This window comes from Ambystoma mexicanum, chromosome 10 (genome assembly GCF_040938575.1).
Source record: "Ambystoma mexicanum isolate Mex_15411 chromosome 10, UKY_AmexF1_1, whole genome shotgun sequence".
Taxonomy (NCBI): Eukaryota; Metazoa; Chordata; class Amphibia; order Caudata; family Ambystomatidae; genus Ambystoma; species Ambystoma mexicanum.
In genome coordinates this window covers 318,427,783-318,453,098 of record NC_090932.1, presented here as the reverse complement: position 1 = coordinate 318,453,098, position 25,316 = coordinate 318,427,783, and the positions used below count along the sequence as shown (strand labels likewise).

Here is a 25,316-nt window from a genome sequence, read left to right as displayed (position 1 = left end):
TACATCCTTTTCTGTATGATTATCTGGAACTTTTTTGTTGTCTCTCTGTGTCTCGTTTTCGGTCTGTATTGACATTATAGATGAGGTATCACTCTCACTATAGTCTGTATGCTCCTCACTCAAGGAGTCTTCTGCCTCTGTATTTACCTCTTCGAAGCCTCTTATTCCCTGTTTGTCTTCATCATCTGAGACCGGGTATGTAGAGAGATCCAGGAGGTCATTTTCAGGACAATCGTCTTCTTCGATTTCTAAGATCTTTTGTCCTTCAGTCTTTTGTGCTGTTCTGACCTTTTTCTTGTTGTTTCTTAGATGGTCAATTATACTCGGTTGTTCTTTTGGTATTGTCAAATTTTTCATAAATGCCCGGCTTTTGCTACTGCTTATGGCTTTTACTGGTGGTTGATTTTTCTGTTCTTTAGTGGGTCCTGTGATCTTGTGATGACCCCCTGATTTGTTGTCTGCGGGCCCGTTGTTCTTCGTTTTTATTTGGTTATCTGATTTTTTCCCTCCTGTGTTTGTGTCTCTTGTTTTGAAGATCTCACACACGTTCCCCTTTTTCTTTCCTTTCTCCCGACACTTATCCGTAGTGGTGGGGTCTTCAGGCCTTGTTGTCGATTTTTTACTAGAGATAGCCTCCACTATTTCTGTAGAGTTGTTTAGCCCTTCCCTGGCACTTCTGTTTAGGGTTTTTTTTTCCACTTCAGTCTCTAGTGATTTTGTTGGCTCGTTTCTTATATCTGGATCAGATGATGTGCTCTTTGATTTTTCTCTCAAAAGATTATTGCTAGTGCAGTCCTCGGCCAGGGTGGGTCCGTCTTCGTTTTGTTTTGCCTCCCCCTTCTCTTCACTTTGGGCTGCTCGCGGTCCCGTAACGGACGCACTTTGGGTTTCTGCAACCTCTTCTACGTTTACCGGTGTTGCCGTGGACCTTTCTCCTTTGTTTTCTTGCTCGTTGGATCCAGCTTTGTTTTCTTTTTCTATGACTGGGCTGACCTCTTGTGTGGTCATTATTCCAGAGTCTTTCCTTATTGGTTCCTTGCTTTTTGGATTTGACTTCCCTAGTTTTCTCTCTTTTAGTATAGGTTCGATTATGTCATGTAGCAGTTGGGTGACGTTGGCGGTACTGTTGTCCAAGTTGTTTTGGATTGCTGAGATAAAGCCCTCCACAAATATTGTTTTAGTGTGAACCATAGCAAGTATTGTAGAATGATCTCTTAGTGTGTCCGCGATATCCTCGTACAATTTCATGAAGGGTGCTAGGGCACCTGACAAAGTTGCGACCATTAGGAAATTGTCTTCCATTGTTCGGCCTGATATGACCTGGTCTACGCTTCCCACTTGGTTTGGTGGCAACGTTTGCGTCAATTTGTCTTCAGTAGCTACTTTGGCACTCGTTCCTTTTGCTTTGTCAACATTTTTGGTTCCTGTAAACTTATCTCTTAATGCGTTCTCCATGTCCATTGACGTTTCCAACAAAACTGCGTCTGATATTTCCACTCCTGTCATTTTCTTTAATTGATTCGTACAGGCAGAGCTCCTGCTGCCAAAACTGAGGCTAAGAGTCTGTCCTACGTTTACTGGGGTTACTATGGTTCCTCCATTTGTGATGGTTGGAGTTTTGGTCCCCCCTTTTGTTAGGTTTATTGGCAATGGTCCTGCAGTAAATGGTTTCCATATAATGCTTCTGGGGGCACCTTCCTTTTGGTTGGTCGGGTATTTCGTCCTCTTAACTGTATATCTGGCTGGGGGGCTAAACTGGTTCCTTGGGTTTGCTCCCTCACAACCTTCCGACTTTGCTGACTCCATCCACGGCCTTTCTTCTTCTGCCTCGGAGTTTGAGTTTTTTCTTTTCAGGATCTTCTGTATGTGATGCTCCCCCGATGTTGGTAAGTTCGATTTTTCTATCCCACTGGATGCAGGCCCTAGACTGGCGTTGTCACCTATGCTTGCCTCATTTGAGCTTGCCCAATGCTCAATAGTAGAAACGTTCCATGTTGTTGGATTTGGCGAACTGACCAGATTTTGCGTTTGGGTTTCTACTGGTTTATCTATGGTTTTTTGTGTGACCTGATTTGCCGAATGCTCAGCGGCCGTCTGTAGGCTTCCTGCTACAATTTCGATGTCATCCATGGCGGCTCCGGTGACTTTGGGTGTTTCCCCAGTATTAGGTGCCCCCAGCCCGTTATCTATGTATAGGGCTGTGCTTGCTCCAATTTTCACTTGAATGTTAAAGGGGCAAGGGTTTTCGTTTAATAGGGGATCAGGGACCTCCAACTGTAGTTCTGCCTCCGCAGCCCAGGAGGGGGTGGAACAGGTGATATCTGTGTCCCCAGCTGTGCCCTCAGCCCCTCCAGTTTGTTCGTTGTCTCTCCTTAAGAGCATTTTATGTCCGTGCTCTTCTTCACTTAATCCCGATGAACCGTGTAGAAAAAAAAATAAATTAAAAAAAAATACGTTTTCCAGCAGTGATTTCTAGCAGCAGTCCCAAGAAATCCTCACAGTATTCACGGCACACCGGACACTCTGACACACTCCGCTACGCTTCGCTTGACTTCCGGTTTATGAAGCAAGCAGGCGTAGGGAGGTGGAGCGTCAGTGCAGGCAGGGCAACAGCAAGTGAAAGCAGACTCCTGTGTCTGCGAAGTGAAAGCAGACTCCAATGTAAAGTTCCAAGGCAGTAAAAAATAAAATACGTTTTCCAGCAGTGATTTCTAGCAGCAGTTCCAAGAAATCCTCACAGTATTCACGGCACACCAGACACTCTGACACACTGGTTACAATGTAAAGGAGGTTTTCATCTGAATGCCTAGTTTGCCAGTGGCTGCTAGGAAAAGCGAAGAGTTGTGGAAGAGTGTCCATCAAGAGTTTTTTTTTAGGTCTAACCTGCTTAATCTGCCGGATGTTGTCTACATCTCCTGTGCTTAACATGGGTGAGTGTGTAGTCTGTGGACATTTTGCATTCAAAGGTCAGGCAGATAATTCTGTCATGCAGGTTGATGAAAAAGAGAAGGACAGCTTTGGTAACATAGGGGAGTTCATTAAATAAGAAGAGAGAGAAACTGCTCTAAATGTGACTGAAATACACCATCTAATAAAGAAAATAGAGAGCTAAAAACGGGTTGAAAAGAACAAAAATGCATAAAAGACTAAATAACATGAGCTCCTTTATCGTCACATAAATGAGCTCATCATGGAACAAGAGAGAAAGTTAGGTCAATAGATAATGCTCTGGAGATCTCGAAATGCAGATTGCTCTGTGTGTATATATAAACAAGTAACCAAAGGAAGGCTAGGGCCACATCATTCTCTCAGTATAAAACTATAAGAAAACAACTATTATGAGCCAATTCTAATATTTATATAAGGGTACGACGGTTCTGTCCAACCCTTGGGATCAAAATGACTGCAAGAGTCTAGAAAATTGTATCCCCCTGAATTTGTGGCATTTTGAATTAAACTGCCATGATAACTGTTAATTAGCGCAGTGTGTTGTGAAATATTTAAAAGATATCTGGTGATGATTTTATTTTTCTCCACTAACAGAAATATAATTAAAGACAGCACAAAGAAAAAATGCACATAAAATGAAGTACTGTACCATTCCAGTGCTGTCTCCATTTTGTTTCAGTTCCTTAGGAATTATAACTTCGTAAGCGGAAAATGAAGTCTGGTTAAAATCTACAAGACAGGATTAAAAGTACAGCTAAGCAAAAAGGATGTTTTAATGCATTTACAACTGTTATTACAATATTTGGATGCAACAGGAATTCAATTTAACTAAATGTTGTCAGCTTTGCTAATGGTTTGGTTTCAACCATTAGCAAATATAGGATCAAAACTTCACTGTATCCCACCAAATTTCCCTTGCCATAAATGCAATTTCAAAGTGCCTAAAAACTATACATTTCTAATTGCAACACAAACTGCATGCAAGCAGTTTACAACACGTTGACGATTTTATCCATAAACAAACAAAGTGAATTACTATCCTACTCTTGTACAGGAGTGCAGCAAAGGTTTTGTTAGAAGGACTTTAATGCCCAGAAAGCCCCATGAACCGGGAACTGCACTGCCTTTAATAAATTGATTTTGGTTTGTAAAGTGGTGTATGAGAGCAAAAATGGTTGGATAAGAAAGCAATCCAGATGACATTGTGGTATGAAATAGGGCCAATATAGCCGTCACACTATGATACAGATTTATTTTTTAGTAAACACTTTACTAATTCAAAACAATTAGAACAGAGAGATGAAGCAGTTATAAAACATTTTCTAACAAGCTACTTCAGAAGGACCATTAGAGTTGCAATCTCACTTATTTTAACGCTAATTTTAACAGGGGGCCGCTTAATGGCTTCATTCAGTTATCACAGCGGAGTTGTATGCATTTGCACAAAAAAACAGAAGACGCACAAATTGTGGGGTTGTGATGGATAGACATTGGAATAGCTAATTTCAGAGCAACAGTCACTTTTTTCATAAGTACAGGTTGTTAAATGAGTTCCAGATCTCATTATATGTTGTTAGTTTGTAGATCTTGCCAATTCACACCCTTTGTTTTCGCAGCCTAAATCCCATATTCGCAAGAGAGTTTGGTGGGCGACTTCCAATATTTCAGAATGTCTGCCAACAACCTTTTCATCCTTCTTTGATAGCATCTGCCTTTTCACACGGGTATGCCTCTGCCCATTCAGAAAACATGTCCACTATAACTAAACAATAGGTAAAGTTCATGCAGATAGGGAGCTACATGATGTCTGTGTGTACGTTCAGGAAGGGACCCTCCGGTACTGTACGAGCAGACTGCCTCCTGGGTACCGGTCTCCCAACATTGTTCACAATAACCTTGAGCCATAGAGGCTAAACCAGGGGATATCCAATCTCGATTCAATAGGGTAATCTTAGCATTTTTACTTGAATGGGCTGAGCCATAGCTTCACGGGCCAGGTAGAGGAGGAATACCGTGAGTGCCACCAGGTGGTCATCTGGGGAACGCCACAGGGAGTCTACTCCCAGTTTACAATACTGTTGGGTCAAGGTCACCTTTTCAGCTTCAGCGGATTGGCCTTGGAGGATTGCCATACTGTAAAGGGAAGTGATCAGTGACTGCAACATAAACAAGAAATGTATTAGGAGCCAGGGGCCCATTTAAGGCAACTGAACAAGCTGCACCACCTGCTAGTGTATTTCCTTGGGCTGTAAATGCCTGAGAAGGATCATGTCGTTTACATTTAACAATGGCTACAGCTGCAGGAATTAACAATGCATTCAACACGGCTGATACATATTTTCCATTCAATATTGGGGTGCTCATGGATGTTAAATATGCACGCTGCTTCCAAAGGACTCCAAAGTCGTGGACCACCCTGTGGGTGTACCTGGAGTCGATAAAGATCGAAGCCGATCTATCCCGGGCCAGGGCACAGGCACGGGGGAGAGGCACGAGTTTGGCGACATGTACTGATTTTGCCATAGGTAATCAATATGCTTCTAGAACGACATGGGTGGTACATACAGAATAACCAGAGACTAATTCCCCAATTACTGGGATGCGGATGCAAGAGCCCTCCACGAAGAGTATCAGATCAGGATTCAAAAGAGGCACACCTAATAAACCAGCTCAGGGTGACATAAGTATTTCAACAACAACCTGACAGTCATGTGGTTCCCCGTCCTGCAGGGTTGGCAGCAACAAAGTGGGATTCAGGACTGAACATCATTTTAAAAGTTACATTAGCGGCAGAAATGAACAACTTTTCATATCGAGTAAGATGGGAGTTGGACACATACCATGTCTTCCCCTTAAGAAGTAATGACAAGGGGCGTGGCTTGGAGCCCACGCGATGCAGTCTCTCCTCTAAAGCCGCCTGTGGACGGCCCGCTGCTTCAGCTAAAAGTGCGCGGTTACTGGGGCCTATACGATCCACCGATGCCAGCTATGTGGATCGGAACCGATGGAGCACTAGCGGCTCTAAGATGAAAGCTGGGAGAGGGAGCACTATGACCGTACTCGTCACCTGAATCCTGGTCCCCCCTCAGCGGCTCAGAGAATCCAAGATGGCGGGCGCACGTATGACGGCAGCTGCAGTCACGAGTCGAGGGCGATCCTCCCCATAACACTTGAGCCGGAGGGGACGGTCGGACATCCGGATATCCAGACAAACGGGGACTATTTCCATCGGAACTGGCAGGGAGCCCCGCATACATCGGCCCCGTTTTGCACACCCTCTCCCCTTTTCTTCCTGGGGCGCCCCAGCCCACGCTGCCTACACACGGACGGAGATCTACGCGGCTGCATTAGCGGCCCAGCTGGAGCTCGGTGGAGCCTACTTTCCGGCTCATGGACACAGATATCGGCCCTAAGAAGCGATTCAATTCCTGGAGCGAAGATTCAATTCCTGAAGCAAAGATGAGATGAGAGACCCTCCCCCCAACGGTTGGCGGCAGGAGCCTTCAGCGGGAGCCCCCTGAGAGATTTAAGGTAGGCCTAGCTCGCTTCCTGGGGCGCCCCGGCCCACAATCCTGCTCCTCCTCACCACTACATCGCTCCCGGCAGCCATTGTCCTGCCTCTAACAACTAGCGCGATGTCCAAGCAACAAAAGACCACCAAGTCTTCGGACATAGCAACTCTGCTGACCGCTTCTGACAAAGCTAAAAAACAAGATTCCGGTACCTCTATTCCACGGGAATCCCTAGATAACAAGGGACCTTTGGCGACCAAAGAAGATATTCGTGAATTCATGGCGGATATCAAATCAGAATTCCGCTCTTATATGGCAGAACTCACAACTAAACTGGAAAGCACAGACAAAAAGGTCTCGGAGGTTGAACAAAGAGTAGGAGTTGTTGAGGATCATATCCAAGACCATGCCTCCGGGCCAACAGATGTCCAGCGCTCAATCGGACTACTGAAGGACAGGTGCAACATCCTGGAATACAAGCAAGAAGACCTCGAAAATTGGGCCCGGCGCAACAACCTCTGCATTCGGGGGGTCCCCACCACGATCCCAGACAAGGGGTTAGCTGAATATGTGGGCCTCTTTTTCCAATCTCTTCTCCCCAACGTTGAAGATTCACTGCTTCTACTGGACCGCACTCACAGGCTGAACCCCCGACGCGGAGTGGAATCGGATGGCCCCCCCCAACGTCATTACTAGGGTGCACTTCTTTACTACGAAGGAAGCCATCTCGGCAATAAGCCACTCCAAAGACGAAATTACATTTCAAGGGACTTCTCTCCAGATCTTCCAGGACCTTTCTCCGCTTACTCTTCAAAGGAGGCGAGCCCTTCGCCCTTTAACCGCCCTTCTTCAAGCTCAAAAAATCCGCTACAGATGGCTCTTTCCCACAGCTTTGCAATTTTCCTACAAGGGCTCGTCCAGGAAAATTAGCCACCTGGAAGATGCCACCGACATCCTACGTCCAGATGCTTCCAACCGCTCATCTCTCCCGCCCTCCGAAGCAACGGCTGATTCAATCCTGGTGACCTCCCCTAATCCCACACAAAATTCTTGGTCAAGGGTTCCCAGATTCCAGAAGAGGAAATAGCCAGATGCGACTCCATGGTGGAGCTTCCACCTCGATCCCAGCTCACAATCCGGCACCATGATCCGATCTACACCCTCAGGAACACAGATAAGCTTTATTCTTCAAGCAGCGGGCATTATTCCACGGCCCATGCCCGGTTCCAAGGCACAATCCATCTACGAGTCATTGGAACAAACCACTACGATTGCTCATAAAGTTAGCCATGTTGGCTACACACTGTTCGATGGCCCCGTTGGCCAAGGGAGGCATTAGACCCGCAAAAGGTCAGCCACCCTCAGTTAAAACTCGGTCCCCCCGTTGGCGGCCCGAGAAAAAAACCCACAGGCAGGTTGGGGAATGGCTACACACTCTGCGACATGATGGCTGATTCCTCTATATCTCCCCCTCTCCCCCAAGACTCGTCAACCTCCCCGGTCCTGGCCCCGGAACATAGAACTTTAAGGTTCGTCTCCCTGAATGTCAAGGGACTAAATTCGCCCACTAAACGCAAGTCTATCCTACAGAAGCTTCAGAACGACACTGCAGCTGTGGCTATGCTACAAGAAACCCATCTGCTGCCGGCAGACCACAGCCGCCTGCGCTCCCGAGACTTTCCGAAGCAACTTTTCGCGTCTGGAAACTCCAAGAGGGGTGGCACAGCGATCCTATTCGGGAGGGGCCTGAACCCTCAGATTCTGGACTCTATAAGCTGCCCGGAGGGGCGATACATGGCGGTGAAATGCCTATTACTAGGACAACTCTACTCTACAATCTCTGTATACGCACCCAACTCAGGCCAGGCGCCGTTCTATGAATCCCTGTGTACAACCCTCTCCCCGTTTTTGGAAGGCCAGATAGTGATCGGAGGGGACTTCAATGGGGTCCCGGACCCCTCGAAAGACAAGTCACGCCCACCCAGCGCTGGAGACCTCACCATAGCCCTGGCCCTCTTACAACTATTCAGAACCTTGGGGTGGTGGATTGTTCTCCACCCATCCGAAAGAGACTTTTCCTTTTATTCCTATGTCCACCGGACCTTCTCCAGGATAGATCTTCTCCTAGTGTCCCCACAAATCCTTACGTTTACAAACGATGTGACGATTGGCTCCAGAATCTTGTCTGATCATGCTCCGGTGACCCTGGAGATCCGAGTGCAGGAACCAGCTAACCCCCAACAGCGCAGATGGACCCTATATGAGCCACTCAGGGACACAATCGCAACCACGATCTCCAACTTCTTTAAGGAAAACCCCAGTGAGGACACCTCTACCGCCAACACTTGGGACACAATGAAGGCAGTAGTGCGGGGTGAACTGATTGCGCAAGGAGCGGCATACCATAAACACAAGCGCCAAACTCGCCAGAACCTTGAGGAAGATCTTATAAATGCAGAAAGGACCCATAAGGAGAGGGGCTGGACCCCTAGAACCCAGCGAGCCATCCGGATAGCACAGAAAAAGATTGAGGCCCACTATGCTGAACACACAGCCCACCAAATGGCAAAAGCAAAACAGTTTTATTATGCTAAAAACAACAAAGCAAATAACCTACTAGTGGCCAAACTTGCCAAAGCGAAGAGGAACAATACAATTGTGAGCCTGCGGGACAAACGAGGCAAGGTCCATTACGCTGACCAGGACAAACTGCGGCTCGCTGCGGCCCACCTAACTCAAGTGATGACCGCTCCAGCACGGGACATGGAGGAACAGAAGGAATACTTGCGGGGTGCGGCACTTCCCCTGCTAAAAAGAACAGCCCATGACTCTCTGGAGGTGCCGATCACTGACGAAGAAGTGGACGAGGCAATAAAAGCTCTCAAATCCCGAGCCCCTGGCCCTGATGGCTATACAACCAGGTTCTACAAGATTTTTAAACCCCAGCTATTAGCTCCTTTGGTACAGTTGTTTAACTCGTCCAGAACCACGGGCACTGTAACCCCGTCCATGCAGGAGTCAATTACAGTCTTACTACCTAAACCGGGGGGCGATCCGAAGAACCCTGCATCATATAGACCCATTGCCCTTACTCTAAAATCCTGGCGTCTCGACTGTCTCGATTCTTGCCGGAGATAATCAGTGCGGATCAGAGTGGCTTCCTCAGACACAGCTCCATGGCCGACAACATTCGCAGAGCCTTGGATCTGGTGGAACTTGCTTCCCGAGATTCCCGGGAGTTGGTGCTCCTGGCCCTGGACGTGACCAAGGCGTTTGACAAAGTGGATTGGACTTTCATGAGGCTTACCCTGTAGGCTTTCGGATTTGGCCCGGAGTTCTGCACCATGACGCTGGCAAATTACAAACCCCCCAAAACCCTTCTTAGAGTTAACGGCACCCTCTCCTCCCCCATCAACCTAACTTGCGGAACCCGACAGGGATGCCCGCTGTCGCCACTTCTCTTTGCTTTAATTATGGAACCGTTTGCCCAGCGAATCAGGTTGAATCCTGCAGTCGAAGGCTTTCAATCAGGCTCGGCGCACCACAAGCTGGCCCTTTATGCAGATGATGTCCTCCTGACTATCACGAAACCCCGCTCCTCCCTTCCTCAAGCCCTGGCTGAGATAACAAGCTATGGCAGGGTCACAGGCTTCACAGTTAACTACCGGAAATCAGTCGCCATGGGAGTGGGCTTGACCCGAGAAGCCCGAGAAGCCCTGGTTCCGCTGTGCCCAATACACTGGTCGACCAAAGAACTTAGCTACTTGGGAGTTCAGATTCCGGCCAGTCCAAGCGAAACTTACCGGGCTAATTTTCCCCCATTGTTTACGAACTTGGAGGCAGATTTGAGACGCTGGACAACACAGGAGATATCGCTGATGGGCCGTATTGCAGCCTGTAAGATGAACTTACTGCAGAGATTTCTGTATGAATGCTCAACACTCCCGGTGCCGGTCCCGGCGCCAGCGCTTCAACGCTTACAGAAGTAAATGCTGCAGTTTATTTGGAGGGGGAAAAAACCCAGAATCCCTAAATCTACTATGCTAGGCAACGCGAAACTGGGTGGGCTCGGGGTCCCTGACTTGCAGAAATACCAAATGGCGGCTCACCTGTCCTGTATCCAATCATGGCAAGTCCTTACCAACCGCCCTAGATGGGTAGACCTCGAACAAACGCAGCTGCCCCTCCCACTACGCTTTCTCCCACATGTCCCCCCTCCGGAACAGCGACAGTGGCGGAATCTCCTGGCATCCACCAAACACACCATTTCGGTGTGGGACAAGGCGTTGAAACAGTAGAAGATCCCGACGGAGCTCAGCCCCCTCTCCCCAGTGTTCATGAACCCGACCTTCTCTCCTGGTCTGTCTCCCCGGAATTTTAAGGCCTGGATTGCAGGAGGCCTAGAGACCCTGGGTCAACTTTTTGAAGGGGGCCAACCCTGCACCTTTGAGCGATGCAAAGAACTTTTTGGGATCCAGGAACGAGATAGGTTCACATATACCCAGCTACGCCACTGGTGCACCCATCCTCAGACTCGCCAGGCCGCTACTCGTCCCCCCACAACCATTGAATTGACCCTTAAGGAGCTTCCGCCCCGAGGACGAATCTCCACTCTGTACAGGCGCCTCCAAACGGACTTCCTAACCTCCAAGACCCGGTATATGGCCCTATGGGAGGCGGACTTGGGCCATCCGATTGAAGACCAACAGTGGGTCGACATCTGGTCCCGGGCTCACACCCCCTCATCATGCATCACGAACAGAGAGTGCGCCTACAAGATCCTCCTCCGGTGGTACTACCCTCCCCTAAGATTCCACCACATGAACTCCACGATCAACCCTCAATGCTGGAGGCAATGCGGCCAAATAGGCTCCTTCTTCCACATGTGGTGGTCCTGCCCCAAGGCCCAAGCCTTTTGGAAACAATGCCTAGCGACGATAGCGGACATCACTCAGGTGCGACTGCCCTTGGCCCCCGAGCCTATCCTCCTTGGAGCACCGGTCCCCGGGATCTACCCTAGGTCTGGCCCCAAGGCCAAACTACTGTCACAATGCCTACTTGCAGGTAGGAACGTGATAGCCCGCACCTGGAAAACGACGGAAGGCCCTCTCATGCCTTTCTGGTGGATGAAGGCCTGGGACATCCTGATCGCCGAGAAGGTGACGGCTGCCGGAGCAGGCACCTTGCATCGCTTTCGCAACATCTGGGGTCCGGTATTGGAGTTTGACCAAAGGTTCCCAGCCCTGACTTTCAAGCCCCAACTGGCCAGGAGAACTATTCGGGATGGAGACCCCCCACAGGGAAGTGAGGAAGGAACTTGAGCCCAAGGAGTGGGGTGGGAGGAGCGTCAAATGGGATTACTGTGTGCTACATGTCGCAAGTGATTAAGCTTTGTATTGCCATAACCTGCCTGTTTAAAATAAACACGTTTAAAAAAAAAAGAAGAAGTAATGACAACACAGCATGGGTAACAGCAACCATGGCAGGATGACCTTTCACTAGTGAGCCAGTCTTTTCTATCAAAAGTGTGACAGCGGCAACAGCTCCCAGACAAGCTGTGAATCCCGCAGCTACTGGATCTAAAGCTACGCCATGGAAGGATACGGGCCAGTGCTTGTCACTGTGAAACTAAGTCAACACACCTTGAGAAAATCCATTGCGCTTGTTGCAAAACAGCACAAAGGACTTACTATAATACGGCAAACCTAAACCTGGAGCTGTTGCGAGAGCTTGCTTAATGGTGACAAAGACAGTTCTACGTTATTTTGCCGCGGGATTTATTGTTGCAGGACTTTTCATCGCCGTTTTTTTATCGAAAAAAATTCATTGTTTTTTTTTTTTTATTATTCCCTTTCACCCACAAATATTTATTTAATTTTTAACCCCCCCCCCCCAAAAAAACGATTTTTTTGGGATAAAAAAACAGCGATTAAAAGTCCTGCGACGAAAAATCCCGCAGCAAAAGAACTGTATACCGACAAAGACATCTTATGCTTCCTGAGGCTATGGCGGAACTCAGGGGTTGTATCATGCATGAGGTTCTGAAGGGGCTTAACTATGGATACATATCCCAGAACTCACTATCTGCAGTAACTGATCATCCTGAGGAAGCCTCTCATCTGCTTTCTATTCTGGGGCTTGGAGACTTTCTGCATTGCTGTAATTCGATCTTGAGATAAATGTCTTTCCCCAGCTGAAATCTAATGGCCCAGGTATTGCACACGGGGCAGACACAACTGTAACTTGCCTTTAGATGCCTTGTAACCCTTTTCAGCAAGCGCTTTCAACAGAATAAGAGTCTTCCTCACATGCTTCCATGGAGGGGGGGCTCGGGCAGATCATCTACGTACTACACCAGCGTCAACCCTCCTGGGAATCGAACAGAGTGAAGATCTTTCTTTAGAATTTGGGAGAACAGGTAGGGCTCTCTACATATCCCATTGGAAAATGAGTGAACATATATGGCGTGATTTATGGATAAATGCAAACAGATGCTGACTGTCAGGATGTATAAGTATTGAGAAAAATGCTGAACACAGATCTACAACAGAAAAATTATTGGCTGAGTAGGGAATGCACGACAGGATGGTAGCCGGTATAGGTACAACAGGAAAATCCGGTAGCATGGCTGCATTAACTGCATGCAGGTGATGAATGAAACAATACACCTCTTTATCTGGCTTCTTCATGGACGAGTATTGCAGGAGCTACAAGTTGGAACAATAATACCTTGCTGGAGAAGGGATTCTATTACAGGGCGAATCCTTCTTCAGCCTGTCGGGAAAAAGAATACTGTGGTATACATGGCAGGGGCTTGGCAGGATTTAGAGTAATTTTAACTAGTTGAGCATTAACCATACAACCATCATTTGCGTGGGTTGACCATAACCTGTTCAGTACTTGGTCCAACAGTCCCTGTCGCAAGCAGGTAGTGTTGACCCGGTCTCCAGGCTTTGAATGTGTAATTTCCTGTAATATTGCCAGCTCCTCATGCTCTCTGTGAGCAGAAATATCAAGGTATACCCAATCAGGGGAACAGTAAATAGAGCAACTTAGTTTACACAATAAATCTAACCCAAACAAGTTCACAGAAGAACAGGGACTCAGCAACAATGCATGTTATCGTAACCATAAGCAGAGAAGACACAGGATGAGGTATTAGCTTACCCCTATGCCTAAAGCGTTAACAGTTTTGTCAGAATGCATTGTTCGTGACAACTCAGAAGCTTTTAGTATGAGCGTGATGCTCCAGTGTCAACCAAACATGAAATCTTTTGGCCAGTAACAACACAATCAACATAGGTGATAGGGTGATAGGATTAATCAGTATGAGTGGTGCAACAAGTCAGGAGACCCCTTGGCAATCCTAACTACTGGTCTGAAGTGGTAGCAGTGGAGGCTAGGACCTAGTCATTCCGCTTGATGCGACTGGCTGTCCGTCTCGACAGTCAAACTGAGGCAGATGTGGACACTCAGCTTACCAGTGTCAAACTCTTTGTCAAACTCTTTGCAGTAGTTACACTGATCACTTTATGGGTTTGTGTAATACCTCTCAGTAATTTGCCTTGGCCCTGGTTCATGTGATAGGGGTGCTCCTCTCCCTCTTCCCCGTCCTCACCCACCTGCCGTGGGGCAGAACCCTCCTCTTCATTTTGTAAACTCTGTATCTGCAACATTTTGTAAACTCTATATCTGCAACACCATACATTTGACTTCAGTGGTTTCTTTCGACCTTTTCATGGAAGTGTTGTGCAGCTAATACAACCTCTACCAAACCTTTTCCTTCCCACCCTATTAGCAGTGCCTTAATTCCCTCTGGTACATTGGGTTGCAAACCCATAACAAACTGAGCCGAGCCACCATAGCTTGAGGCACTATAATGGCTGAGTGAATGATCACAGAATATGGCTCAAAACATTGATTGAAACGTTCAAGATATTCTGCAGGATTTTCACCCTTGGCTAGCTTGCATGCATTAATTTTAGACCACTAAGTTGTTCAAGGGCAAATTACAGTGATAGTTTGTACCACCCTATCAGTAAAGGTTTTTTAGGTGCCCAGCAGTGGCCAGTTCTTCAGCTGGCCAGTTGGCGCACACTTGCAGCAGGGTAACTGTATCTGTGGGCAGCACTGCTCGCAACAATTGACTCAATTTAACCCACATGGGGGTGATAACTTAACCCACATGGGGGTGATAACAGTCTATTATATCCTGAGGCTCCTCTTGGAACTTAACAGGATATTCTCCTACCTTTGGGAATCTCTGAACGATATTAAACAAATCAGTAGCACTCCTGGGGGCATGTACAGTAACTGAGGTATTTCCAGGGTTGGACTGGCCCATAGGGAAATAGGCAATGCCCCAAGGGCCGGCCCACCATTCATGTGTGGGGCAGTTCTATGGGGCAACGTGGATCAGTTTCTTTTTTTTAACTGTCTTTATTATTTTTTAAGCAGAAACATAAAGGGCCTCATCAGGAGTTGGGGTAGTGGTATAAATACGGCAGTAAGACTACTACTGCCGCATTACCACTCCAGAGTTTGGGGGAACCTCGGAGCATTCACCTCCAGCTCTGAGCTGGAGGTGAATGCTCTGACTTTCTGCCCATTTTTGGCACAATTAACGCAGTGCAATTACTGCAGCAGTAGTTCTGCTGAAAAGGCCCCATTGAGTCCCATGGACTCAGAAACAATTGGGATTTACCCTGTCACCGCAACTTGTGATCCACCACTAATAGCGCTGGACCAAGTTACGGTAACACTAATTGTGCTGGCCGGTATCCCAGCAGATTTACCACCGGAATACTGCCCAACTTGTAATGACCCCCAAAGTCTACAAATATTGCACTACAGGTGGCAACACAATCCCACCCCCGATAATACAAATAAGGTTGCCTACAGTCAAGAAGCAGAAGGCAATTACATCCAAGTTTATGTGGCAGTTCAATAATAATAATAATTTGGCATTTATATAGCGCTACGAACCCTCAGGTATCTGAGCGCTGCTTATTATTACCCACGGTGTGTGGTGCTCATTTATCGACCTCGGAAGGATGAAAGGCTGAGTTTGACCCCGCCGTGATTTGAACCTGCATCGGCGGGCTCTGCACGGATGTCATAGCAAGCGCTCTACTCGCTGTGCCACTTGACCGGATGTTCCCTCGGACACTTCACTACTAGTTGATGATAAATATGCAACATAGTGGGGCGTGGCTACAAGGCCATGTGAGCAGACGTGTTCCTGGGAGAGGTCCAGTTGATCCGACTACAATCCGTGATATAAGTGCACATGAAGGTGCCCGACACGGACAAAAAGAGGTGTGCATGCACATAAATTACTTGAGCTGGACTGGGGAAGTTTTCAAGCTGCAGAACGCAGCGGTTCAAAAGCTTTATGCTTCCCGAAGATTGCAGTGGCCGGGAACGTGAGAAAATGTCAGACGGTCAGAAACAAAGGAGCCGAACAGCGAGACACGAAACGGGACACCTGAGAAGAGCGGACAGATAGTAAGCGGTGAATTGCGGGAACGGAATGCTGCAGAGGGCCAGTGGAGTAATGCAGACTCGATGCAGCACGTTCTGAGCTGCCACGGTGTGATTTGTCTGTCGAGGGACTGCGGCGCATGCACAGCCTGAAGTGCGCAGGAGAGGTAACGTGGGCTGCCAGACCCCAAGACCCGAACAGCAGAGCATTGGGCGGTGAGCAGCTGCTGCAGGTGGAGTACGCGAACGTGCCGGCGAGAAGAGGGAAACAGTTACACTGGCATCGGAACATGTGTCGGAGACCGTCTGGAAGGATACATTGTATCAGGCAGATTTATCGGATATGCGCGCTGCCGGAGGCTGGAGACAGTGAGCGGGGAACAGACACAACGAGAAGAACGGTGCGTCATTGTATCCGGCTACGAAGACTTCAGATGTTAAGGAGCAGATGTGGACGGGCGCGCTAATATAGCTGGAGAGGCCGCTTGCAGCGGAAAGATCATATCAGTAAATGTAACGGCAGCAGTCCACAAAGGAGATTACATACAGCGTGAATAAGGAGAGTGTGTTTTGACTGGGGGCATCGTTAATCCCTGCTGGTCAATAAATGTAGCTGCCTTTCCAAGTCGTGCAGATGCACTGGAAGAAAACACGGCTTGCCAATTGAAGGATAACACAGTTTGTCAAGTGCCACACTACGGGGCTAGACGAGCAGTAGCAAAACCATAGGATACCCCTGGTGGCCACAGCTTGCAAGTGCTGGGGACATTGAAAGTCATATGAAAGAAAGTACTGTGGCACCTAACCGAGGTGGTTGGGGTGCGGTACTTGGTTTAGCCCTATCAAGGAAGTGCCCAGAGACAGAACACTGGAAAGAGCATAGCGTGGTGCTAGTGTCCGCATGACACACAACGTCAGGCCCGAACTTGGAAGCTCGGGCCCAACCGGGGCTGTGAGCGTGCCCGATTCACACCTCCTTGGTGCCATAGCAGGCCAGAGGAGTCGGTAGACCCACATAGGCCTGATACTGGGGCCAACTCACGTGCCAGCCCCTGCCGAATAGGGCTGGCACTGAAGGACTGTACGGAAGTGCAGAAACCACCCGACCATGACATGAATAACAAACAAAGGCACTGGAAGGACCACAGTCGGATGGGGACCCGCGGAACAATAAGACACCACTGAGGGACGACAAGGAGAAGTGAGACACCGGAGAAGCGCGGAGCGCCATCACTTCCTGCAAGAAGGGGCGTGTACATAGTCCTGAAGGTACGATGAGGCATACATAGGATCGCTTCTCTCCTGCTGACATTTCCGCAACCACCGTGAGGCCTAAGTAGTGGGACAATATAAGTGTGACGCTTAGTAGGGCAGAGACCCCCTAGAACCTGTTGCTGGAGACAACCAAGAGGCTGAAAATCACACTGAAAAACAAAGAAACCGCCATACCTCGAAGTAATAATACCGAGAAGGTCAGCACACAAGAACAGTGAGACTGATCCCCAGACACTTTGGGCTGCCTGGTTAAAGGAGGGGTCCATCAGCCTGGAGGGACAACTCACGCTTGAGCGCATTGATAGAGGCCTGAAGGAGTAGCGACCAGTTTACAGACCAAGCAGTGGAAGGCACTCATAGGGCCCACAGAAGCGAGATGGCTGCTAAAACGGTTAAATCAAAAGTAAAACAATCTTCACTGGACACCTTTACCAAACCTAGCCAGCTGAGTGAAGGGGCAAACCCACCCGAACAGACCACGCCAGGGAAAGGGAGACCACCACGTGGAGATCTACAGATCCTAAATGCCATTGCTGCGCTACAATCGGCATGGGAAACCAGGCTTGAAGCTACTATAGCTGGGTTGAACACTTCCCTATAGTTCAAGATCGATGCGGTCAGTGTGAATGTAAATCTCCTAAAACAGGACGTTAGAGCTATAGTCGAACACATGGAGAGGCTGGAGAAAAAAGTAAAGACGAAAACAGAGACCTGCACGTCAAGCGCCAGAGAGATCCACATCTTGCAACAAAGAGTAAACAACCGGGAGACCCGAGCAAAGGAAGCTGAAGGGTGAGCGCGCAGAAGTAATATTCGCATTGTGGGGCTTCCGGAAGGTGAAGAGAATCCCGACCCTACAGACTATATTGAAAACATGCTAATACAGGAAATTGGGGCGGGAGCGCTCTCCCAAGGGTTTACGGTGGAAAGGACACACAGAGCCCAGACCAAGAAACCTCCAGCAGGTGCTCCACCTCGGCCGATCATAGCGAAAATCCTAAGCTACAAGGACAGGGAGAAGATCCTGGAGTATTTCCAGAAGGGCAGAACGATCAGCAGAGCGTCGGCATCTGTTACAGCATACCCAGATTATACATTCCTGGTGCAGAAGCGACGCTTGAGTTTGGTGGCTGTTAAAAGGCGGTTGCGAGGATCTGGCCTGAAGTGTAGACTGAAGCGAAACTGAAGATCCTATGCAGGGACAAAACACTCTTCTTCGAGACCCCAGAGGATGCTGCGCCATGGATGGACGGGATTAACTGCCCGGGTGGAGCAGAAGGCCGGACAGCAGATGAAACGGATAAGTGAACTGATGTTTCCTCCTTGTTAAGTTGCGGGACTGTGGGGTAGAAACTGAATAGTGGCCGTACGAGGGCCATAGGAAGTAAGAGACTGAGATATTGTATAAAAGAAGCTAAGTTAACACAGGAAGCTCTAGTATGGTTTCGGGACCCCAGTTGCTTGAGGTTACTTAAACAACGAAATGTGAGAAGCACTAATATGGTAGCAGAGGGGTGATACCGGGGAGCATGTCTCAGACCCCCATAGATAGTTTAGTTAGGATATTAGTAGTATAGTATCCACCTGCTGCGACCTGAGTACCAGTGTAGACTGGGAGGAGGGCGAGATGTGGGGGTGCCTAAGATCCAGGGATGGAGCTGGGCAACAGTTGTGAGAAGTTGGGGTTAAGGGAGGGGTGGACCTAAGGGTAGTTTGGTTGGGGAAACAACAGTGTGGGTTGGGTAGGGTGGAGGGTGGGGTGGGAGTTGGGGAGCTGATGGGGAGGTGTGTTGGGAGTAATGGGCAACAGTTTTGGGAAGTTGGCGGGGGGAGGGAGGGAGGGAAGGGAGACGGGGAGTTTGAAGAATTTGCTAGGGAACGAGCTTACACCCACGCGTTACTGCGCATGGATTGGAAGACAAGGGAGGATAGAGGAGGGACTGGATATGGATGAGAGATGGGAGACCTTAAGATAGCAACCTGGAATGTCAGGGGGCTCAATAGTTATTTGAAGAGCAATAAGATCATGATATATCTAAGGAGGCAGAGAATAGACATCACCCTATTACAAGAAACTCACCTTACGAAGGAAAAACAGGATGTGATAAGGAAGAAATGGAAGGGGACCACCATAGGGGCAGCGTATTCAGCATACGCCAGAGGGATAATCACTTGGATAGCACCAGATGTCCCCTTTCAGTTATTACAGTCCACCGTGGAGTCTGATGGGAGGATGGTGGCGATACAGGGATTAATAGAAAATAGAGAGCTGTGTATTATTAATACATATGCCCCGAACCAAGATACTGTGGCCTATTTTAAGTCCATATATAGCAAAGTTAGCCCGTACCTCGGGGGCGCAGTTATATGTGGAGGAAACTTTAATTGCACGCTGGACCCAAGAGTGGACAGATCAGATAGGAAGCTAGATAGACCTACCCCTGCAGCCAAAACCTTGAGGACCCTGTTGGGAGACTTTCATCTGGAGGATGTATGGAGACTGCACCACCCACATGAAAGACAGTATTCTCATTACTCTGCCCCACAAAACTTCTATACACGGCTAGACTATATGTTTGCTACTCCGGAGCTGATGGGGGAGCTAGTGCGGTCGGAATACAAAGCAAGGGTCCTCTCAGACCACTCGCCACTGATCTTAACATGGCCACAGCTCAGAGTCGAAGCATTTAAAGCCAAAGGACCTCATTACGAGTCCGGCGGTAACCTGCTGGTTTTTCCGGCTCGGTTACCGCCGGACTCGTCTTACCATTCCGCCTCCGTGATTCCCGGAATTACCGGGGCATTACAACCCCGGTGACCCGGGAATTCCGGAGGCGGAATGGTGTAAATCCCCATTCCCATTGAGTCTAATAGGACTCAATGGGCATGGGGACCATGGAAACACTGGCACCATCTCGTGATGGTGCCGATGTTTCCTCATCCGCCTGCAGGAGGGCGGTGTAAAACCTGCCAGGTCAAACCTGACGGGAACGCCACCTCCCGCCTGCAGGACTCGAGATCGGGTGGTCCGGAAATAACAGTGGCGGCAGGTTTACCGCCACAGTTATTTCCAGACCGCCCGACCCGTAATGAGGCCCAAAGTGTTCAGAGGGGACTTGAGAAAAGAAATTGTAGAATGTTTTGAAAATAACACTGGAAGCGTAGAATCGGCTGGCAATCTATGGGAGGCATTTAAGGTGGTGGTGAGGGGAGCAGCTATATCTAAATCCAAAGGTCTGCAAGGAGGTATAACGCAGGAGTTGCAAAAGGCAGAGGCGAAATTAGAGGCAATTATGCATAGAAGAGAAAACTCCCTTGAGGAAGCCGAAACCATAAGTCAATTGCAGCAGGAGTGTGGAGGGCACTGGGAGAGATTATGCAACTTGAACTACAAGAAATACAAAGAGAGGCAGCATGCTGGTGGGGACAAACCGGGGAGGTTGCTAGCATGGTTTTATAATAATGAGACATCCAGACCAACGATTAGAGCAATAAAGGGGGAGAATGGACAAATACACGACACCCAAGAGGGCGTGAACAGTAGGTTCCTGAGTTCTACCAACAATTGTATCGAGATGTAGAAGGGGGTGATTGGAGTCAGATGGTTGAAACACTGGAGGATATTGGCTTGCCTAAATTGGGAACTGAAGCGAGGGAGAACCTAGAGGCCCCAATTACGTTGGAGGAACTAGAAGCAGTGATAAAGCAATTACCTACGAGCAAGGCCCCGGGAGCGGACGGACTCCCCAGTGAGTTCTACAAAACGGAAGTGCTCCCCCCGTAAATGTTGAACAAAGCGTTAGAAATAGGGATACTGCCGGAATCCCAGAGAGAGGCAATTATTATTCCGCTACTCAAGCCTAACAAGCCGAGCATTGACTGCGGGTCGTATAGACCGCTATCCATACTGAACCAGGACAGCAAGATACTCACGGCCGTGCTGGCAAATAGACAGACAGGTTATTCACAAACTCATACATCCTGACCAGACCGGATATGTCCCACACAGAAGCATATCCAACAATCTCAGAAGGCTCCACCATGTCATAGAGCAAACGAAGTTGCAATTATCTCATTAGATGCAGTGAAGGCCTTTGATTCTGACAAATGGCCTTGGCTGATGTCAGCCCTAAAGGAATATGGAATAGGGCCTGGGCACCTGAAGTGGGTGAAACTACTTTACAGTACGCCACTAGCCAGAGTCAAGACGGAAGCAATCATTTCAGAGAGGTGGCAACTCAGTAAGGGCACCAGGCAGGGATGCCCTTGGTCACCAATGCTGTTTATCCTTGCATTGGAACCCTTAGCAATTTCATTGAGGCAACAATATGAGGAGGTGGGGATATACACGAAAGAAGGGCCACATTTAATATCAATGTATGCTGATGATATGCTGTTATACCTGAAGTATCCTGAGGAAAACTTGCAATACATCTTAGAAGTAATGGATCGATTTGCAGTGCTCTCTGGCATTACAGTCAATCCTAAGAAATCATGTATATTCCCCTTGGAGAGATATAATGGGATTTTGCGAGAAAAACTACCTGTATTACAAATACATTGGGATACTAGAACCGTTTGTCATGGTCATGAAGTCCTGTGCACAGGCATGCAGGGGTCGCATGCACAGGAGACCTGGGTGGACACTGTCCTGGTGCCTTTGGCACCAGGCTCATGAACAAAAGTAAACAAAAACATCCATTTAACAGCAAAAAGCTTTTATTATGGACATAGCACTTCAGATGCATTAACCTTGAACATTCCATCCATTAAGCACTTCAGATGCATTAACCTTGAACATTCCATTTATTAAGCAGCCCCAAGTGTATTATTGGGTGTGGCTGCTAATGGATTCACAGATATATAAGCTGCCCTGATCCTCAAGACAGACGCTTTGCGTTATTCTGCACTTACCAGGAGCGCAACACTCACTGTCACCTGAGGTCAGACCTGCTTACCTTTGAAGACCCTGCTTCCTGGACATCTTGCTTCCTGCCAGCATACTTACCAACTGGGGGAAGCTGTTCTTACCTGTACATCTCTTCGGCGAACCGAACATTCATCTTTACACTTTCTGGAACGCTGAAAACTTCATCTTGGCACCGCAGCACGACACACTCCATCGTCGACAGCAGCGCCTGCAAGGGAAAACAGAAGACAAGGTTAGACATCGAAAAAACAGTCAGTTTAAGGTCACGCTTTGCCATACTTCGCACTTTTCCTTAAACCATCCCTTACCTGCTGTCGAACGTTGTGTTAGCATCAATCTTCCATCTGGCCACGTCTAACAGCTGCATTGCACTCTGCTATCCGTACCCTCTGTCTCCTTACCTCCCGCGACTCTATCTCGGCTTCCCTATCCTCCCTTGGCTGGCTTCCATTTCACTCTCAACTTAAATTTCACTTTCTCTGCCTTCTCTTCAAATATCTCCATGGACTTGCTCCTCCCTACCTCTCCTCCCACCTCTCTTTCTACACTCCCTTCCGCTCCCTTCGCTCAGCTGATCACTTCTTTCTCACTATACCTCCGTCCCCTTGTGCCCCCTCCGGTTTCCGCTCCTTCCAGCTCTTAGCTCCCCGGCACTGGAACTCCCTACCTCTCTCAATTTGTTCTATTCCTACTTTTTCCTCATTTCGTACCTCCCTTAAATCTCTCCTTCTCCACCCCCCGCCTTGAAACTCCCTCCCCTTCTTGCTCCCCCTCCTTTCTTTCTGCTTCCCTTGATTCCCTCCCTCCACTCCCTACAACCCCACTCTTACCCTTTCCCCTCTCTCCTCCTTCTCCTCCCCACCTCTCCTTCTCCCTCACATTCCCACTGCTCTTCTCTCCCTATTCCCATCAGTTTAATTGCTCTTCTTACTGGTTTGTTGATTGATTCATACTGTAATTTGCTTCTACCGTTATATTGTTTTATGTACCAAGTTGTTCAATTGTGCAGCGCTTTGGCGTAAAGCGCTATATAAACTGAGGAAGACAATTCGTAAGCATTGGGAACCGGTGGGCATTGCAACGCTGGGAGATGTATGGCAAGATGGGAACGTAATGGAATTTAACGTATTGGTAGAAGAAACTGGTCTACACTCAGGGCAATACATTACTTACACCAGATTGGTGCAGTGGGTGAAAGAGAAATGGTCAGAAATAGTGTTGGAAGGTCAACCCGACATGGCCATAGAAACAATTTACGATATCTCAGAGGGAGGGCACGAGGTCTCTCGAATCTTTGAACTGCTAATGTCCAGGGTGGGAAAGGAGGTGACCCGACTGAGACGGGATTGGGAAGAGGAAGCGGGGGAACCCATGAATGATGGGTTGTGGGTGAGGGTTCAGAGGTACCACAAAAAAAGTGTCCAGGAATGGGAGGCTGCAACAGATCCAGCTATATGATACCCGCAGAGTGTACATGACCCCTCAGAGGATTGCTCAATTAAAGAACGCAGGAATACAAATATGTCCCAAATGTGGGGAAGTGAATGCAGGAATGATACATATGTTCTGGGCATGCCCGGAAATTGGAAAATTCTGGGAAGAAGCAGCCAACTGCTTAACCGAGAAAGGGATCACACTAGATGTGAAATCTGTGTGGGCATGCATGGTAGGGGGATTTTCTAGAACGCGCAAACTGAAACACGTGAGTAAACTCAAGGACTTGGCCTATATACTGGTCAAGTGCAGAATTGCCACAGGTTGGTAAGCAACCAATCGACCAAAAGTAGATGTTTGGTGGCACGATCTCCAGAAGTGGGCAGAAGCAAGAACAGTGGTATGGAATGAAGCGGCCAATAGAGGCGGCGAGGAGGAAGCGGAAACTCTGATGGCATGGATACACTTAGTGGCCACACTGTCTGGATCCACCCAGGCCTGCCTAGGTGAACATGATTCCTCCAGAAATACACAGGGGGAGGGACCCCTAGAGGAAGCAATGGCAGATGGTGAAGTGGAGTAGGCTCGTGTTTGGGGGGAGGGTAATGGGGAGACAGTGGACACTTCACAATATTATATATGATGCTTGCTTCATATGATATGCACTGTTGCGTTTGTTCCTTTTTTTTGTTGATTGGTCATTGTAAAAGTTAATAAAAATTGTTTAAAAAAAAAAAAGTTATAGTGGCATGTAGCTTGGAGACCAGTTTGGTCCGAATCCCAGCACTGATCATTCTGTGCAGGTTCAGTGCAGTAGGAGGCTCCCGGGGAAAGCCAGTGAACCAATCCCTCAGCTTGATACGCAGTCTAAAGTATATAAAAATGTCTAGTGCCGAAACTTTCTCCCTTGCCTTGAATTCTTCCAATGTCAAGAATTCTCCCATTCTGAAAAAATATCTCGCCAACATACAAAGCCCATCCTATCAATACTTTGCATGAAAACCTTCTCTCACGTCTGTGGAATCCCTGGCACATGCTTAATGGGGAGGAGAGGAGAGTACAGAAGCTTGCGTCATGTTTTACCCTCTATTCGCTTCCAAGCGCTACAGGTGAGCTTGACCGTATTGCATACCCTAGTTATTTATTGTGGCAAAGTGAGAACGATTGTCCTCAAAAGCGATGGGGCGGCTATCTGGACATGCGCCCTATATGGGCGAAACCATACCAATGAGGCAAAAAGGATGCTTGCACTGCTTGAAAATCAGGAAGAGCGCTGCCCCCTCTTTCCAGAGAAGTGTGAGAAAGCAGAAGGTGTCTCATCCGCTAGTCCCCAGGGATCTGTCATGCAGGTGGCCAGGACACGGCCATCACTTTTGGATCCAGTTCCTGGGGGTCGACCAGTGTGGGAGGATCACCTGGATGAGGGGTCTTCAGGGAGTGGGAATGGGACACCGGACAGTGAGACGTGGTATCCCCTTTCTCCTAACACCTTATTCCCATCCTACCAAGTAGGATACTTAGGAACTCAACCTCAACTCCTCCCATTCCCCTTTCCCCGATACAAACACTTTCTCACGGATAGCTCACTGTGGGAGAAAATGGACTAACACCCGAGCCGTATACCTGACATGTCCCAACACAAGGGTCTGGCAGAGCTAGGCAATTACTGATAATTACACACACCTGACTTCCATCACACTTCCCCACACAGATAAAAGGAGGAGCACGAAAAG

General features: G+C 48.2%; 1 protein-coding gene across 1 annotated transcript in view; it reads right to left on the bottom strand.

Moving 5' to 3' along the window:
• Positions 1-25,316, bottom strand: part of LOC138493169 (disintegrin and metalloproteinase domain-containing protein 9-like) — a 4,098,706-nt gene that overhangs the window by 3,987,796 nt on the left and 85,594 nt on the right. The window contains exon 2 of the mRNA XM_069620352.1: positions 3,599-3,678. Coding sequence (XP_069476453.1) covers positions 3,599-3,678 — 80 coding nt within the window. The remainder of the gene's footprint in view (positions 1-3,598; positions 3,679-25,316) is intronic.